General features: G+C 56.5%; 1 protein-coding gene across 7 annotated transcripts in view; it reads right to left on the bottom strand.

Annotated features, from left to right (window-relative positions):
• Positions 1-17485, bottom strand: part of LDB3 (LIM domain binding 3) — a 56545-nt gene that overhangs the window by 24502 nt on the left and 14558 nt on the right. For 2 of the 7 annotated variants that reach the window (XM_077124693.1, XM_077124691.1), the window contains exons 5-9: positions 16831-16853; positions 15635-15838; positions 13683-13697; positions 11012-11181; positions 10620-10656 (exon numbers count right to left, since the gene is read on the bottom strand). In XM_077124693.1, coding sequence (XP_076980808.1) covers positions 10620-10656; positions 11012-11181; positions 13683-13697; positions 15635-15838; positions 16831-16853 — 449 coding nt within the window. Of the gene's footprint in view, positions 1-3647; positions 4404-10619; positions 10657-11011; positions 11182-13682; positions 13698-15634; positions 15839-16830; positions 16854-17485 lie in introns of those variants that run through there. The other 5 variants (XM_077124692.1, XM_077124690.1, XM_077124696.1 and 2 more) reach the window with 4 other exon arrangements.

Below are 17485 nucleotides of genomic sequence, written 5' to 3' on the forward strand. Positions count from 1 at the left end.
TCTGGTTCAGCAGGTTTGGGCTGTAGCTGAGAATAACAAGCTCCCAGGTGCTGCTGCTGCTGACCCTGGGACCATACTTTGAGTAGCAAGGTGGTACCAAGGGCTGTCCCAGGTAGGAATGCAAGTGGGCCATGATCTGTTTACCAAAGCACCGCAGAATGCTCTCTTCTATCCAGTGAGGTTATGTATGCAGTACAGAAAAGCAGGAAACAGTGAGAGGGTCACGGAAAAAGAGAGATGAGGAAGTGCAAGGTGGTGGGTCGACTGGTCCATTCTTCTCTGTGACTGCAAGGGGAACATCCGTGTTGGGCAAAGGGCGGTGGCCCCAGCTTATCGGTTCATAAAGGGGGCCTTGGGCAGCCCAACTCATGGACCTGCAACAGCGGCCCTTCCATGAGGCTGTTCATTGCCACTCCATGAAAGAAACTTGCTTCTAGAAGCCATGCTCATGATGCAACTGCTTCAGAGAAGGAGCTGCAGGCTGTGGAGCCAGGCCCCTGAGCTGGCTACTCAGACCCTCTGCCATGGGCCAGTATGGCCTGGGAAGGCCCAGGCTGACCCAGGACACTCAGTCTCCTTTGTCTGCCTCTCTGTGAACCTACTGCATGCTCCTGGTGAGCTGCTGGGAACCAAGGACACTGGACAGGACAGGAGTGGTAAAAGGCCTGGGCTGGGGAGAATATCTTGAAGAACAAATAGGAGGTTGGCTTTGCCTGTCCCCATTCCTCCCATTTATTTTCAGACCAGCTTACCTGCTGCTATACCAGCCATAGCTCCAAATGAATGCTAGATTCCTGGGGATGGAGTTGGAGCTGGTCATGAGACCTAGAAAAATTCATCACCTACCACAGGGCCTGGACTAAAGTCGCTGCTAGGGCACATGAGCATGCATATGAGCTGAGAGGTGCAGTGGTCAGGGCCCCAGGGAGGAGATGCACTGAAGACCATCCTGAAGTATCTTGGGTTCTTGTCCAAGTCAGTTCCTGCCTGAAGTTCCATGAGCCCCCAGGAATCCCAAAAGGGGGCATCAGAGAGCAAGCACTGGATTCTATAGTTGCCTCCTGTATCAGCCATCATTCACTTTAAACATCTAAGCAAAAAACCAAACCACACCAAACTCTACGTAAATGATCATGGCTGTGGGAAGAGTGTGTGGGCCAAAGGAATAACATATATCCCGGCTCCACGCCCCCTTGTCAGTTCATCTCTCCATCCAACTCAGGAGGCATCAAGGAGGGCTGTACCAACCCTGTCCTCCCACTCTGTTGTGAGTGGCTCTAGGTGGTGAGAATGGTGGTGCTTGGCTGATGGTGTTTTGATGGCAATGATATCATGTATGAAAAGGATGGGGGTGGTGCTGCTGGTGCCAGGTCTCGGGCTCTGTTGTCATTGGGTTCAGGTTGGAACTGTTGGTGGTGGTGGTGGTATTGATTGGTACCAATGGTGCTAGTAATAGGTGCCATTTTCGGGGTCACAATGTATCTGTGTTTAGTGGCAGTGATGATGGCAAGGTTGCAGTGGGCACTTGTGCTCATTAAGATAGTGGAATATGAAAATCTCTGTTGATTGGATGATTCTAGAACACCAGTAAGACGGCTAGTCTTGAGATCACTGTCCACGCTGCCAACCACCCAGTCTGAATACTGTCTGGCCACATGGCACCCTGACCATGTCCCTTTGCAGTATGGCTGCAATGCCACATGACTCCAGGAGCCTGTTCACAGTGTGGTCTGGGGAACAGCACCCCTCTGGAACGATGCTGTGTGTGGCTATCCCCGGAAGCTGCAGCGTGACTGGCTCCCTTCTCTTCACCTCTGCAATCTGCATTAGTTCCACAATGCCTTCGAAAAAAATCTAATATCCCATAACCTGGCATTCCAGATCCAGACTGCTTGAACCACAACATCCTCAGCATTCCCTCCATTCCAGCCAAAATGATTCACTTGGGGTTCTGGGATACCCCATGCTTTCGTCAGCATCTCCACATACTCTGCTTAGAGTACCCATCCAAGCTTCCCTATCCACATATGCCCGCATGCTAACCATTCTCGAAGACCAAACACACAGACCCCTTCTTCCCCTCACCCTCGAGTTGGTGGGGTGCTCCCTGTCTCGATCCCATTGCTGCAGAGTCCCCCCTCAGCCTGCCCTCATGGGCAGTCACATCTGCATTTGCCATTCCACATCCCTTGAGCACCCTCAGCAGCCAGGTATGGCACCACAACAAATGCCTACAGATGCCGAGTGCTGAAACCAAAGAGTTCTACGTGGACCCTTGGACTGGTTCCCCAGGGTGCTGTAGACAGGGGACTGAGATTTCTGGGGAGGCCCAGGCAGGCTGGAAAGCAAACTAGAGCCTTCTGTGGCTTCTAGCAGGTGGCTCTGAGAGGGATCTGCTGGGCTGGGAGCTAGAGATGGGGCTGTGAACCCAGCCAGCACTGAATGACTGGCTCAAGCCTTCTGCTTAGGACCTCTCTGTGTATGGAGACCCCTGCCCTACCACCCACCCTCAGGTCTTGAAAGGCCTCAGTTAACGCTAACTCTGATGTGTGCTCCAGGAGGTCTAGACGCAGGGAAATTACCCCCAACCCCTCCCGCATAGGTCCCCCAGTAGTCCTGTAGTCAGACCGCTGGAGGCAGGAAGAGGTGGGAGGCAGAGGTGGAACAGGTCAGCGAGGGGCTTCAGGGACCATCCCAGGGTAAGTGGGCAGGACAGATGAGCCATCCTGGCCAGCTCCTCCAGATGGGATTGCTAAGGTGCCCGGAGGCAGAAAGAAAAGCTGTGCCCAGGTAGCAGGAGTAGGGACCAAGGTTCCACTCCAGGCCAACTAACGGGGAATGGGAGGGGAGTCCCAGAGGGATGGGCCTCAGTGTCTGCCTTTATTTGCCAAGTGCTATTTGGTCTGATGTGTTTAGCCTGGGATTCTATGCAATCAGGGAACAGGTAGATGGCTCGACAGGTGGTTGGGGTGCTAGTTAGAGGCTCATAGTTCTGCAGGATGTTCACCTGCCCGCCCTGGCTGTCAGTGGGATTCTCTCAATCATTGCTGCCCTTTCTAAATGCTTGAGACTAGGACAAGGCCACAAGGTGGGGGGTGGGGTGGGGTGGCGGTAGGAGGACAGGGAGGAGGAGCCAGCTGAGCGCTTCCCCAGCCTCTTGGGGACTTGCTCGAGCAGGTCTCTACCATCCACCAGGCCTGTGTCCCACCTCCCCGATCCATGCCCCTGAGTCCACGAGGACCTTCAGCAGTGCCACAGGGACCTGCCTGCTAGTCCAGGTGGTGCCTGAGATCTTCCTCTTGCCTCCTGGACCCAGGGCTGGACGTGAGCAGTGACTTCTGGGAAAAGGGCCACAGCATGTTTTCTGATAGGAGGAACACGTGGCTTGGCCTTCTGGTTGCAACTGGATGTGGCAGGGAGGGTGGGAGGATTTGGGGACCCCCCACATATCCACTGGCCTGGTACTTGAGCTCTGCATCCCAGCTGCGGGGCCAATGGGTAGGAAAGTAGCAGCAGGCAGCGCCTGGCTGGGCCCCCACTCCCAGTGGGCACTATCGCCTGCCCCCTTTCTGGTGCTACCTGTCCTCTCCCTGGCTCAGACCCCTCTCAGATGGCACACACATAAGGACAGTATGACTGGGGCATAATTTGGTTCATTTCAAATCCTTTTTATTTCAGAACAAGCATGCATATATATACAGGAGAAAACTATGGAGCCAGCACATGCGTTACAGAGAGGTGAGCGCACATTCCAATCTCACCACAGTCAGGAGCCCCCCAAGAAGGAGGCTCCCCCTCATCTACCCTGAGGTCTTCCAATGCTCTGGCACAAACTCTCCCAGGCACTCTGAGCTCCAGGAGCAGCTGAGAGAGGGCACTGGGGACTGGGAAGGCCCCTTCCCGGGACCCTGGTGCCAGGACCATACTGGGCTGGGCTCCTTTCCCAGGTGCTGAGGCTGATGGGAACTGAGCAGAGACACGTTCCTTTTCCCTCGGTTCTGGGGTCTAAGGCCAGCAAACCCCGTCATGTCCCCTCTGGTCTAGTTGCTAAGGCTCTGGGCAGGTGAGCAGAGGCTCGGGCTCTTCAGGAGGAGGTGAGGGGGCTGGGCCGGGAGGGGGACGAGGTGCCAGCCACCAGCTCTGGGGCAGGCAGAGAGCAGAGCTGCTGCGGTTGACCATCAGGAGGTGCCCCCCACACGGCTACATACTCTCAAGCATCACCTTGGGGTTCACATGCCATTTCTGTGGAGGTGGGGGGAGGAGGGGGACCAGCCTGAGAGGGAGTGGGGAGCTCCAGACAGCCTTTTTAGCTTTTGACATTAAGGATTTGGGCTGAAAGGCCATGGTGCCAGTTGCGCAATTTGGCAAAACGTGGGCTGTTACGTTCCGTTTCAAACCTTTCCCTGTGGCACACGGAGAGAAAGACAGAGACATGGAGAGAGAGAGAGAGAGACAGGGAGAGAGAGAGAGGAGAGGAAGAAAGAAAGGGGTTAGGGGATGTGTCTGCCCTTCCTGCTGCTAATGGGGCAGAGGGCGAGGAGGGAGGGAGTTGGCTTGGGAGAGGGTTTGCCATCCATGGCATACGCTCTAGGGAGTCAAGTTTTGGGTTGGGGCAAGTCCAGAGTCCCAAGGACCAGGGCTAAGGACAGAAGACCCCGCCTCGAGGGAGTTGCTCTGAGGAGGGGCGTGGCCAGAGGAGGTGGAGGGCAGGCTGGGCAAAGGCGGGCCAGCGGCCCTCCCTGACCTGCGTGCGGAGGGCTGGGCAGGGCTGCTTTGGCTGTGGGCTCTTGGGACGGAACCAAACAGGCGCGTGGGCCCGGTGCGGTGTCTGTCCTCAAGCCGGGCATCAAGAAGGACAAACGCCTGTCCCTGGGATGAGGCTCAGCAAGCAGGCCTGTCACCTCCCTGTGCTGCTCCGGCCTCTGCCTCGAGCCTCACTGCCCCAGAAAGAAACCTTCAAAATACAGCGACAGCCCCCGCCTGCCCTGACCCACAGACACACACACACACACACACACACACACACACACACACACACACACACTCACAAGGTGCCACACTTCCTGCCGGGTGGCACAAGACAAAGCAGCCAGAACAGAGAAAAGGAGGTGAACATGCACCCACGAAAGGCCAGATGGCAAAACCACAGTCCAGGACCCCCAGGCCAGCAGGGCCTCGGCCATCCTCCCAAACTGGAGACCCCCATCTCGCCCAGCCACAGGCACATTTTGTTCAGCCCAGATGGTGCCTACAACAAACATGTTAAAAATGTATGGATGCACTGTTTATTTTTTCACGTCCTTGTTATTAAACATTCTCAACAAATAATGGAATTGGAGCTGGCAGACTTAGAAGCACTTCAGCTCCAAAGCAATATCCAACAATAGCTTCTCCACTTTAGCATGCTAACACACTCCATGGATTCTGGAAGCCCTGTTGATGATGGCTGCATTTATCCTGCTAGGACTCGGCACGGATTTAATAGTATTTGATGCTTACAACAAATTATGCTGAATAAAAAATACTCACTCTGGTGAGAGAAACAAAATAAATAAAAAAATGGAAAAAAAAAAATGACTGGCTACCTTCCTAAATGCTACCCAGTAAAAAAATGGAGCAGACGAACGACTGATACACTCAACAGGTGGGATGGCTCTTCAGAGAATAACGCTGATTGAAAAAAGTCCATCCTACAAGATTACATATGGCATGATTCCATTGTTATGACATTCTTGACATCACAAAATTACTGGTAAGGAGAACGTATTAGTGATTTTTTTGGGGTGGGGATAAGCTAGGGAGTGGCTATTGGAGGGCTACATAAGGGACCCTTGTGGAGATAGAACTGTCCTGCATCTGGACCATATAAATTACTTGGGGGAAACTGGGTAAAGGGACAAGGGATCCCCCCGTATTCTTTCTTACAATTGCATATAAATTAACGGTTATCTCAAAATTAAAAGTTTAATTAAAAAATTAATTGCCGGCATACTCAAATCAGGAACCTCAGCTTTAGGTCTTTAAAATCAGAGGATTTGGCCAGTCTTACATTTCTGCCTGGTAACCACCAGCAGGAGCCCGGGTCCCTGCACTGCCTCCCCACCCCACAACACCTCTAATTGTGAGATTCTCTTTAACGATTCTCTAATCTCTAATTAATTAGAATTAATTAGACTCTCTAATCTAATTGTGAGATTCTCTAATTCTCTTTAGCAAGAGGTCCACTGCTAACAGATTTGAAATCCACTGCTCTGGTCCAATCTTCCCCTGTACCGGCGAGGAAACCAAAGTTGAGAAGCATCACGCAAATGGCCCAACGCCACATAGAGACGCAGTGGCAGAACCGTGACCCAAGTGCTGCTTGGTGCTCGTTGCCACATACCTGCCTCTTTGAGGCCAGGGGAAAGCGGTGAGGACCGCAGGAGCAGGGCACTGCGGTGCGGGGCACACAGCCCATCTGGCAGCACCCCCGGCAGGGACAACACGGCCAGCATCCCACAGGGACCACCCAGGGGGCGGTGGGTAGAAACCCGACAAGGTCAGCTGGCTTGTTAACTGTCCACCTAGCAGGGCGTGCGACTGGAGCTGGAGAAGGTGCCACTGGTGTTCAGGGAACCAGGGTCAGGGGGCAACGGGCGGGTCTAGTGAGCCTGCTCTGCCCTGAATTGTCTGGAAATTTGCAGTGAGCCAAAGAGAGGAACGAGGGTAGGCACGAGGAAGGGAAAGAAAGGACAGCAGACATGAGAGAAAACGGGAGAGATCTTGGGACCCACGTGTGGGCTCCTGAGAAGTGAAGCACATGAGGTGTCCTAGTCCTTCCAGTTGTGATTTCCAGTCTTTGTAGGGTGGCAGAACATCAGGGACTAAAATCCATTAAATGTGGGAAAGTTTTGTTGTTGATAGCTGCCCACCACCATCTCAGGAGAGTCCTATTGGGTGGGGATAGGATAGGGTCCTCTGCTTTGCTTACACCATCACAGTCTGCCGCCTGAGTTTGGAGGCTGGGGCTGAGAATGAGCTGATTTACTGTGTACAAGAGGGAAGAGGACCCTGTCATGCCCAGAGCCTACAGGAGGTAGGAGGGAGGGACCAGTGAGCCCCCATGCTCTGTTGCAGGCAGGAAGGTAAGAAAATGGTGAGCACAAAGAAAGACTGATGGCTGCCCAAGAGAGGGGGACTTGGGATGTTTTCTACCAAGGGACATGCAATGCCACCTTCACCTGCAATTCCTCTGTTAAATCTTCCGTAAAATCAGTATTGCTCCATAATGCTTGGGAACCAGGAGAGACGTAGAGTCCTTCCCCCAGGTAGGTATCAGGTAAACACAGAGGCTGCACATGTCTACAGGTGACCCATAAGAAGGGAGACAGGTGATGTCTGGGTGACACACCGGGAGCCTCCAGGATGTTTCCACCCAGGCAGTAGTAGGATACAGATGCCTGTCCTGGGATGAAGCCAAGCTGGCCCCCCATCCTGACTGCCAACATGAGTACAACCTTGCCAGCTAATGGGGGTCTGGATGGTCTTCCCGGAGTCAGAGGATGCTGGGGTGACTTATCTGAGCTTGGACATTCATCTTTTGGGACAGAGGCACTGTTTGCGCTAGAGTGCTTCCGATGGATACCGGGTAGTTGCAGCATTATTGTATGTATTAAAGTAGGTCCTAGAAACCCCTCATGTGGAAGTGAGCTGGAGGATAATGGTTCAGCCGGCCTGGATGGACAGTGTCCTGAGGCCTTGGTGGGGGGCAGTGAGTAGGGAACAAGTCCATGGCTGATGCCTGGGCCTTTGAGGAGTTCTCCCTGCCACACCTGTAAAGGTGGGGCCCCTGGAGACAGGGCTGTGTACAGCGACCTCCAAGAAAAGCCACCTACTATGGACCCCAGAGACACCGTTAAGAGCATTTAGAGCCACGGCCTGGGAGGAGAGAGGGATTGGGGGCTGCTCTGGAACCCTGAGGTGGAGGACAGGCCTTGAAGGCAAGGCAGTGACAGAGACCAGTACAGTCTATAGATTCTAGCCAGCAGGTGCAGTGGATTTGCATCTGCCCTCCAGGTCACCAGTGCATTTGTCTAGTATGGAACACCTGACACATTTGCAGGGCATCCAGGCCAATGTCCTCCGCATTCCTCAGAAGGGAGCAGAAAGCACCTCTGTGTGTATATAAGACCTTACAGGCTGTCGCCAGGGCCAGGGTGCCCGGGCCCCATATTTGGCAAGCTCAATCCTGTTGGAGCAAGGTGCTTGGACACAGTTTACAAGGCAGCCTGCCTGGGGAAATGTCTTCACAAAAGACTCTTAGAATATTTGCTGCTGGTGAGGCTCATTTGGGAGGAGAAAGAGGAGGCGGCAGTGCAGCTTCTGATTGGGAGTGGGGACAATGCATGTGTGGCCCAGCCCTGGGAAGCCAGAGCCCTGACAAATCTGCACCCAGGGTGGGGACAAGCATGTTCCCTTATGCTCAGGTGGCCACTTGGGCAAGCCTGGGGCCATAACTAGGACCAATGTCGTCACTCCTCCAGGCTTTGATCACAAACAGAAATGAACCACTGAAGTCTCCTTCGGACACTTAGGACTCAGTGAAATATGAAAATGCCCCCTCCTTCTATGGCCATGGATGACGGGCATCTGGGGGGAGGCCATAACCGCATGGTGAGAATTTCTGGACCACCATCATGGCATAGGTCCTCCAAGCCCAAGCCAAAGAAAGGCTGGCTGGGCACCCTAGCGCCTCCATGGCAGGGCACAGAGCCCAGAGGGAGGAGCTGAAGCTGCATTCTCAAGGTGGGGAGCCTAAGACTGAAGGATGATGCAGGCTGGAACCCTCTTCTTGTGCCCTCATTCCAGATTTCTCTACATTTAAACCTTCACGTAGCACCAAGAACTGCAACAGATTTCTGCAGGAAGGTCTAACCCAGATCGCGTGGGAAGAGCCTCCAGATGGCAGGACTAATCCCCCACATATCTACATGACCAGATAGAGCAAGTCCTAAGAGACGCATCTGAAAGGAGGGAAAGGGGAGGCCGATGATAGGGCCTGGGAACACCTGTTTATACTGCCGTCTGCGTTCTTTTCACCCACGCCCGGGCAGAGAACCTGTGTAATAGCTTTGCAGCACCTACAATCATTCCAAGGCAAGTAAAAAAAGACCAAAGTTCACAGTAACCTACCTGCACCAGTTCTCTTCCCCCTTCTAGAGTATGTCTGGCTAATGAGTAGGAACAGTGCACATTAGAGGGAAGAGGGCTTTAGGGTCACCAGAAGTACTCCAAAAGGGGACAGTGGTACCAGCAAGGCAGAGCTCCATGTCTGGAGGAAGGGAGGGGAAAGGTCCCCAGCTGGCTTCTTGATGGAAGGGACCTGCAAGGACTTTTGCTGCTTGCTGTGGAATGTGTGATGTAAAGCTCCTCCTATCAAACCTTTGATCAAATATCCTTTGCTCCCTGAAGACTCTATGGGGGTGGGTTCAAAGAGGAAGGTGGTATGCACCTGGAAACAGCAGGGAGAGGCCGTGGCACTTTGGAAGAGGGAGTGCTGGCATCACAGTCACACATAGAAGAGCGAGACGGTAACTTGTGAGCTAAATTAAGCATCATCTCATTTTAGACTCTCCAGAGATGTGCTGCAGGCACCAAAGGGTCAAGAAAAGCTCCTGGGAACCTGTCATCATTAGAAGGCCTGGGTGGACCACATTGTAGGCTCGGATCCCTCAGTCAGAAAGTGGGAGGAATGGATTGGTGAAAAAAAAGAAACACAAGTTTAAAAGAAAAACCACATCAACTCTGAGTGGACCTGAGTCCGACACAGTGCAGTCTTGTGCCACTACAGCAGGCTAGTAACTCCAGGGAAAAAGAGGGTCCCAGCCACAGGATGCATCGTTGGCCCAAGGCAGACTCTCCCAGGAGGAGCACACAGAAGACATACTTGCTGCCAGAAGTGTCGAAACAACCATGCCAAGCCCCACGTCTCACCATGGGAGGCCCTACCAGGTTGTAGTGGGTTCCAGGGCCACATTCCCTACCCACACCGCGGGTCCAGTAACATGAGTGCAGAAGGCAGGTTAGTGGGCGTGGCCTCAGCCTTGCCCAAGCCCCACCTCCTACCCTAGGGCTGGTCCTTCATGGCAGCAGCTATTCTGCTTCCAGTTACTGACTGTTGAGCAATTGACACGACCCTCAACCTAGGTCTGGACACGTGAAGGACTCCAGAGGTCAGGCGCCCTCAGCGCGCGTTTCCCACTTCCCACTAGTGCCGGTATCCATGCAAACTCACGGCGGGACAGGCGCTGGGAGGAGTGGGCAGGGGAGGTGGCCAGCCTGGTGCCCTCACAAAAAGAGAAGCTCTCATTCTCAACAGCCCAGCCACGGCCAAAGCAGCTCTGCCTCCTGCCCAGGGATGGAGCCAGGGGAGCCCCTTGGGGCCCCCAGGGGGATTGACAGTCAACCTCAATGACTCAGAGCCCTGAGCCAGCCTCTACTTGGAACCCATCAGGAGCCAAGGGTTTCCAAATATATGAACTCAAGAGGGCCTTACCCTACGTCATGTGACCTGGGGCCTGCCTGGGGAGCGAAGGGGATTAGGAAGGGCAAGGCCAGAGAGCCGGAGTTCAGGCACCTACCTCGACCGCCGCAGAGCTTCCTCGTCAGGGTCTTGCACTGCAGGCAGAGAGGGGCTCAGTCAGGCAGATCGAGGGAACGTCAGAAAGTAAAGCCTGGAGTTCTGTGGACATTGGGTCCCCAGCCTTCAGCCAGACCCCAAACTGTTCCTGGCCCCCAGCCCGTAAACTGGGGGAAGGGAAGGCCCCCTGGGCCTGCGACGTCTTCTGACCCTATCACTGGGCGGTCATCTGCTCTGGAAGCAGCCCAGCGAGGCACTGCCCACTGGTGTCCTGTAACAACTCACCCAAGGGGGGGCCCAGAAGGGGCTCTCCAGGCTGCGGACAGGGCTGCTAGTGTGGCCCCCGCCCGGCTTCCGGGGCCCCTTGGCGTCCCCGTGCTGAGCTTCGCTTACTGTATTCGGTCCCCGTCATCTGGGCCAGGAGGCGGAAGGAGCGGGACTGCAGGTTGGAGGAGCGGCGGGTCCACTCGTCCGCCTCGCCTTCCGGCTGGTTCTGGCTCTTCACCACAGCCTGGTACACGGGGGAGGCGCTGTCCACCGTGAGGTCTTTCACGGGGAGGCTCCTGCGGTGCAGGGAGGAAGGTTGGCAAGGGCTGGGCTGGAACCCGGCCCCCCGCCCCTTCACGGCCTCCCCACCACGCCTTCCCCCACTGCGGGCCAGGGGCTGAGACGAGGCCCGGGTCCTCGGTGCTCAGGGCGGTCACCCTCACGGAGGCCAGGGAGCCGAGACCCCTCCCGCGCCCTCCACCCCCACGTAAACTCCGGGCACAGGCGTGCGGGGCCTTCCCACCCAGGGCCTGGATCCCCCGTAAGGAGGCAGAACAGGTCGGCTTGAAGTAATTTCGACCTCCCTTCCCAGGTCCTCTGTCTGGGGCTGGGTGAGGACAGAGGGCTTCCTCGGGGTTACGTCCCTTGCCTGCCTCGCACCTCTGAATCCAAACAGGGAGTCCCCAGTGTCAAGACTGCTGGGGGTGGGGGGCGGGGAGGAGCGGGGGCTCCCAGCTCAGCCACAGGCAGGCAGGCTTGGCAGGCGGGTGGCGTGAGGGATGGGCAACAAGGTCCTTGCCGGTGCTGACACTGCCCACCAAGAAGGTCGGGCTTCTGACCTGGGCGGGCTGGGGGTGGGGTTGCAGAGAGGTCACTGGTCCCTTGCCTCAGGGCAGCACGGCCTCAGGAGGGGACCTGGGGACCTTCCCTTGACTCCCGGGGCCTAACACACAGCAGGTACTCAGAAACTCCGGGTTGAATGTGTTAGTCCTAGATGAGGGTTAGAAGGAACCCCGGGGCCCCTTGGGTCTGGTGCATCCCAGCCCATATCAGACTACAGGGCAGTGAAGGATTAAACACCAGAAAGGAGCCCATGCCAGGCTGTCCAGCTCACCCTCCCGGAGGTCAGGGCAGGCTCAGGCAATCCCCACAGCAAAGACAGCTGCCTCCTCCCACCACGGACCCGAGGGGCCACACCCCGTCCTCTTACAGATGCCGAAACTGAGGTCAGAGAGGCAGCTGGCTACCTCCATTTACAGTTATTGGGGTCGTCTAGAGCTAGAACCCAACTCCCAGCCCAGCGTCCTGTCCATCAGGCCCTCTTCAGTCACTTCCTCCTGCCAGGCTCCTGCACAGACCCAGCTGCTCCTTGCTCAGAGACACAGCCCAGCCCACATGCTGGCCCTGTCCGGCATCCCTTGGCCTGCCTTTACCTGCCCTTAAAGGGCAAGCCGGCTGGGAGAGGGGTTTCCCCAGTGTCCCAGGCCTCCTGCCTTCTCTACAGGTTCACGGGTAGAAGAGTTGGCACTAGTTCTCAGGAGCAGCCCCCTTCATCTGGCTGGAGCAGTCCCATGAGAGCAGGGGGTGAAGAGGTGATCGAGCTGGGTTGAAGTAGCCCTAGTTCCCTGGCCCAGAGAGCTAAAGGTACTAGCAACCTGGAGTTGGTATCAGACAGGTGAGATGAGCAGATCCCTTTGGGGTTCAGCCAGGGAGAGGGTTGGGGCTGCCCAGGGAGCTGAGGAGAGTGTGGACTTCCTCTGGGGGAGCCCATTTCCAGCCTAGGGAGAACTCCCCAGGGTTCCCAAAGCAGAGGCAGGACCTGCTGAGGCCTTTGGGTGAGACAAGCAATACGAAAGCACATGCAGAACTCCTGGCCCCGGCTCACTAGGAACTGAAGGAAGAAGGATGAGGATGATGCGTGGGGAGAGGGACCGTGCGGGCCCAAGGCCAGCCCCTTGCACCTGTCCACAAGGAACACTGGGGTCCAGAGAGCAGACAGAACACATGTGCTGTCACTTCCCACTTCCCTGTAACAGGCCTATGAGACGCTCCTCTGTTCCCTCCCCAGCTCCCAGGGTTGGAAAGCATGCCTGGAGTGAGTCCCTCCCAACTCCACACTGCGCCTCTGCTCCCTCCCACATCGTGGGAACAGGAACGTGTACCGGAGGAACTGCCATGCCTTTCCAGGGACTCTGAGGCTCAAAAATATTTATACGCAAAGAGGAGGAAGCAGGTCCTGTAATCCAGGTCAGAGGTCTTTCTCAGGGGCAGCTCCCTTGCCACAGAAACACTCCGTGGTCACTGCAGCATCAAGGTTCCCTCCGGCATTCCCTCCACTGTGCTCTGCCCCCACTTCTGACTTATCCTTCCCCTCCCGTGGGTGGTCCTGGCAGGCACTGGCCCCTGTAGAGCCGCCTCCCATGATGATCCTGGGGAGTGGCCAGGATAACCCCCCCCCACGGACTCTGACATTGTCTGCGCTGTCCCACTGTGGCCGGGAAAGGCTGCACGAGGAGAACACAACCATACACCTTCAGCCCTAGTGGGGAGAGTCTGGGTGTTGTTACTCTGTGATTTCTGTGCCCACAGGAACGGAATTTGGGGCTATCCCCAAAAGACAAGCACTTGTCCGTGCAGGCGGCAGGGGCTGCCGTTTGGCTGAGAGGCGGGCGTGAGGAAGGCTGTGGACAGCACCACGGTCCACCTGTCCACAAACACAGTCCATCAATCCCACACACCCGACCCGCAACCAGACATACAGACGACGGGACAGACACCCTGGGGGGGGTCTACTTACGCCAGCGGCGACGCCCTGCCAAGCAGAGGAAAACCCAGCAATGGGCGCGTGTCCATCGTGGGATGGCAGAGGGGCAGCGCGCACACAGAGAGCAAGATTAGCGTGAGAAATGAGTTAGGAGGTGAGGGGAGATAGAGGAGGAAGAGAGAGACAAAAAGAAAACTGTCAGTGAGGAAGGAACCAGGGAGTTGGCCAGCAGGGACAGCAGCGGCTGATTGGCAGAGCTCTTACCCACGGGCGCTGCAGCAGCGCCAGCTCAGCGCGGCTGAGTTTAAAGGAAGGGGAAAGGATGCTGCTCTCAGGCCACACTGGGAAGGGAGAGGGAAGGGAGGGGGAGGGGGAGTAGAAAGGCAGGAATATTTATCTGAGAAGCCCAGGTTAGATCCATGGTGCTACAAGTCCCCAAAAGGGGGTGCCCTAGTGGTAAAACCAAATGATAGCAATCTTTTCCCAAGGTGCAGAAAAAACACAGTGAAGAAGAGCAGCTCTTCCATTATTTTCCGCTGAACGTCCCTTTGGTGATTGCTCCCCGCTTTGAGCACACCCCAAGGACACAAGCAGCAAACAAATGTTAACAGGAAATCCCCATGAGCTCTTGGGCTTAGCCAGACAGCCTTATTTTTCTGGGAACACGTGAGCTAAAAGGTTGTCTTCTTGAACTTGCATGGTCATATGTTCTGCTTGGAATGTTGGGATTAAATAAATTAACAGCTCCCTGGGTTCTGCCAAGACCCAAGAGTTGGTTTGCGGCGCCCTGCTTCAGGGCGAGCCAGCACTGCCTCCTGGTGGTCAGAATGAAGTGCTGCAGCCCTGAGTGAAGTAGCCAGTGGCCTGGGGGCTAACCAATGCTTGGCTTCTCTGGGGCCTGCCCCTTGTAATCTGCCTGCACATCAGGGCCAAGAACTACAAGAGTGCTCTGGCACTTTTCAATCCCTCTGTCCCTTTTACAAGGTTTCCTACTTTCCAGAAAAAGCACAATGGTCATTTTAAGACTTCTTGCCTCGAAGTGCTTAGGGATCCTGACCCAGGAATGTGATGTTGCCCAAACAGATAATCCCTAATTCAGAAAGTCAACACTTAATGGTATTCTCAAATAGGCAGAAGGGACCTTCTGTGTATGGGTCAACAAGAGAGAGAGAGAGAGACAGACAGAGACATGGAGAGAGAATGAGAGAGAAAGTCACACAGAAAGAGGGAGACAGAGACACAGAGAGAAGGAGAAAGAGAGAGAGACAGAAAGAATATCAGAGACAAAGAGAGAGAGAAGTTCTGGTTAAGGTTTACATTATCAGCAGTTTCATCCACAAATGGATTTTCAGTCCTACTCAACCCCAAGTTCCCCAACCATAGCAAAAGGGCAACTTCTAGAAAGGAGATTGTCCTGAGTCCCACAGCCCTGAGGCCCAGCCCTTTAGGGGCAGAGAGAAGGAGGGAGAGGCCCAGTCCAGGGTGCTCCCCACGCTTGGCAGAGGGGTCCCCTGCCAACAGCATCTGGGAAGGTTGTTCTGGGAGCACCTTCCCAAACGGGAAAACCAGCCATGCATCTGAACAGACTCTTTTCATTGCCAGGAGAAGTGCAGCAATTCGCCCTCCAAAAGTGGCTTAGCCATGAGAGGGCTGGGTGTAAGAGGATTCCAGAAGTTTCTTCCTAAACCAGCCCCACCAGGGAGCAGGCCGGAAAGTGTAGATGCCGTGACAGCACTTCCAGGCACTCCCATCCTCTGCATTCCTCCGCCCTTCTCCTGGGGCTGACCTTGGGGTCCATCCCAGGCGGGAACCGCTGTGTCCTGGAAGGCGCTAGAAGCCTGGCTCCCCCGCAAGGGCCCGAGCCCCGGGGAGGCCCCAGCAGAGGGAGAAAAGGCTGGTCCGCGTGCCAGAGGCTCGGCCCGGTGCCCGGCGGTCCCCTGGCTCGGGGCTCGGAGGCCCTGCGCTGGAGGCTCGGGGGCGCTTACCCACTGAAGTCGCTGCCCTGGGCCTGGGCCTGGCCGGCGATGGCGTCCATGATGGCGTCCTGCGAGTACATGCTGATGGGCGTGTTGTACTGCGCGTGGATGATGGTGGCCTTACCGCCCAGCCCCTTCACCTCGATGGGCTTGTGGGTGGACAGGGCTGAGTCCTTCAGCGCGCCGGGGTTGAAGCGCTCCTGGTGGTCGGCGCTGGGGGGTGAGGGGCGCGCAAGTAGGGGGCGGGGCGGGGTGGGGGCAGAGAAAAGGGCGACAGGGTCTGGTTACGCGGGGTCCAGACAAAGGACGCCATGGTGGGCAGAGACCTCGCCGAGGCCGGGGCCTGTTCAGCAGAGCCCTCAGCACCCCACTCCCCCGCAAAGCCCCTTCAGGCTTTTCTTGCTCCCCCCCACCCCACCCCAGCCTCCGCTGGGCTTGCGCTGCCACCCACGGCCAGCAGGGGGCGCCACGCGCGGCCCGCAGTCCCGCCGCGCACAGCAGGGGAAGCGGGAGCCGACAGGGTTGGGGGAGCATGGCTGAGGAGTAGGGGACAGGAGCTGGGCCAGGCATGCGAGGCAACCCAAGCGGAGCCTAGAACACCCCAAAGGCGGAACGCAACCCCATGGCGTGTGGCCAGGAGGGTTCTGAGCCGAGGTTCTTCCGTGGAGGGACTGGTGCGCGGCCCTCGGCGGCTGGGGCTCTGCACCCTGCGCCGCCCCAGTGCCTCCGCGTTCTTCTCTGGAGCCGGCAGGCTCAGGCCCCCTCAGCACCCTCAAGTCCTGCTCGCGGCAAGGTCCAGTGAGAGCCCCTACTGGTCCAACAGGTGAGTGTGCGCACCGTCCAGCAAAGACAAGGGCAGGCGCGGTCCCTTCCGGGGGGCCTGGCCAGGACAGAAGCTTCTCGAAGTTTCCACGGAACACGGCGTCCACGTGACGCTCCTCCCATCCCCACCCAAGCCAGCCGGCGGGGCCTAAGCAGATGCAGCGGCAAACTGGGAACGAGACTGGGGATGAAACGGCTCAAAAGACGGAGCCCCCCCACCCCCGGCCCCAGTGCTCCACTCCATATTCGCAGCTCCACACCCATGCCGGCACCCCGCACACACACATGCGGACACAGGCACACGCTGTCCACACCACACAGACTCACAGACGCATGCTTGGCGATGCAGACAAGCGCACACACATGCTTCCCTCGGTACTAACTTTGCTGGTGAGTTGGCTACCACCTGGGAGGAGAGAAAGAGCACAGAAGACAGGGCCATCAAGGTGAGGCCTCCGGGACTGTCCTCCGACTGGCTATGATGGAGGCGGAACCAGCCGGAACTGGCCCCGGGGGAGAGTAAGAAGTGGGGGGAGGGGGAAAGCGAGGAGCTGGGGTCGTGGTCTCGGCGACCCCCCATTGCGTCAGAAATGCCGACTGCAGCTGCTTGGCTGGGAAGAAGGTCCACGCCTCAGTCATGTACCTGGTCCATGGAGCACCCCCTCCACGTACGATCTGCCACAGAGCCCAGGAGAGGGAGCTGGGTATGCAGACAGGACCCTCAAGGAAGGGCCAGAGCCCCATGTGCCTTACCAGACAGCAGCTCTGGACTTACATCCCAGTTTGATGGGGGACAGACAGCTCTGGGAATTCCACTGAATTGGAAGTGTTGGAAGGGGGGGGCACTAAAGGGTATCCACAGCCCCAAGACATGCTGTCTCCCTCCCTGTGCCATGGCACCCAGGGGAAGGAAGTTGGGGCAGTCCCAGTTCCTAAACCCTTGGGATGGGCAGAAACGGGATGGAGGAGTGGCAGGCTAGAAGCCGTAGGAGAGTCTAGACAAACGGTTCAACTTGGACCCTGCAGAGGGGTCCTGAG

Source organism: Tamandua tetradactyla, chromosome 13 (assembly GCF_023851605.1).
Source record: "Tamandua tetradactyla isolate mTamTet1 chromosome 13, mTamTet1.pri, whole genome shotgun sequence".
NCBI lineage: Eukaryota > Metazoa > Chordata > Mammalia > Pilosa > Myrmecophagidae > Tamandua > Tamandua tetradactyla.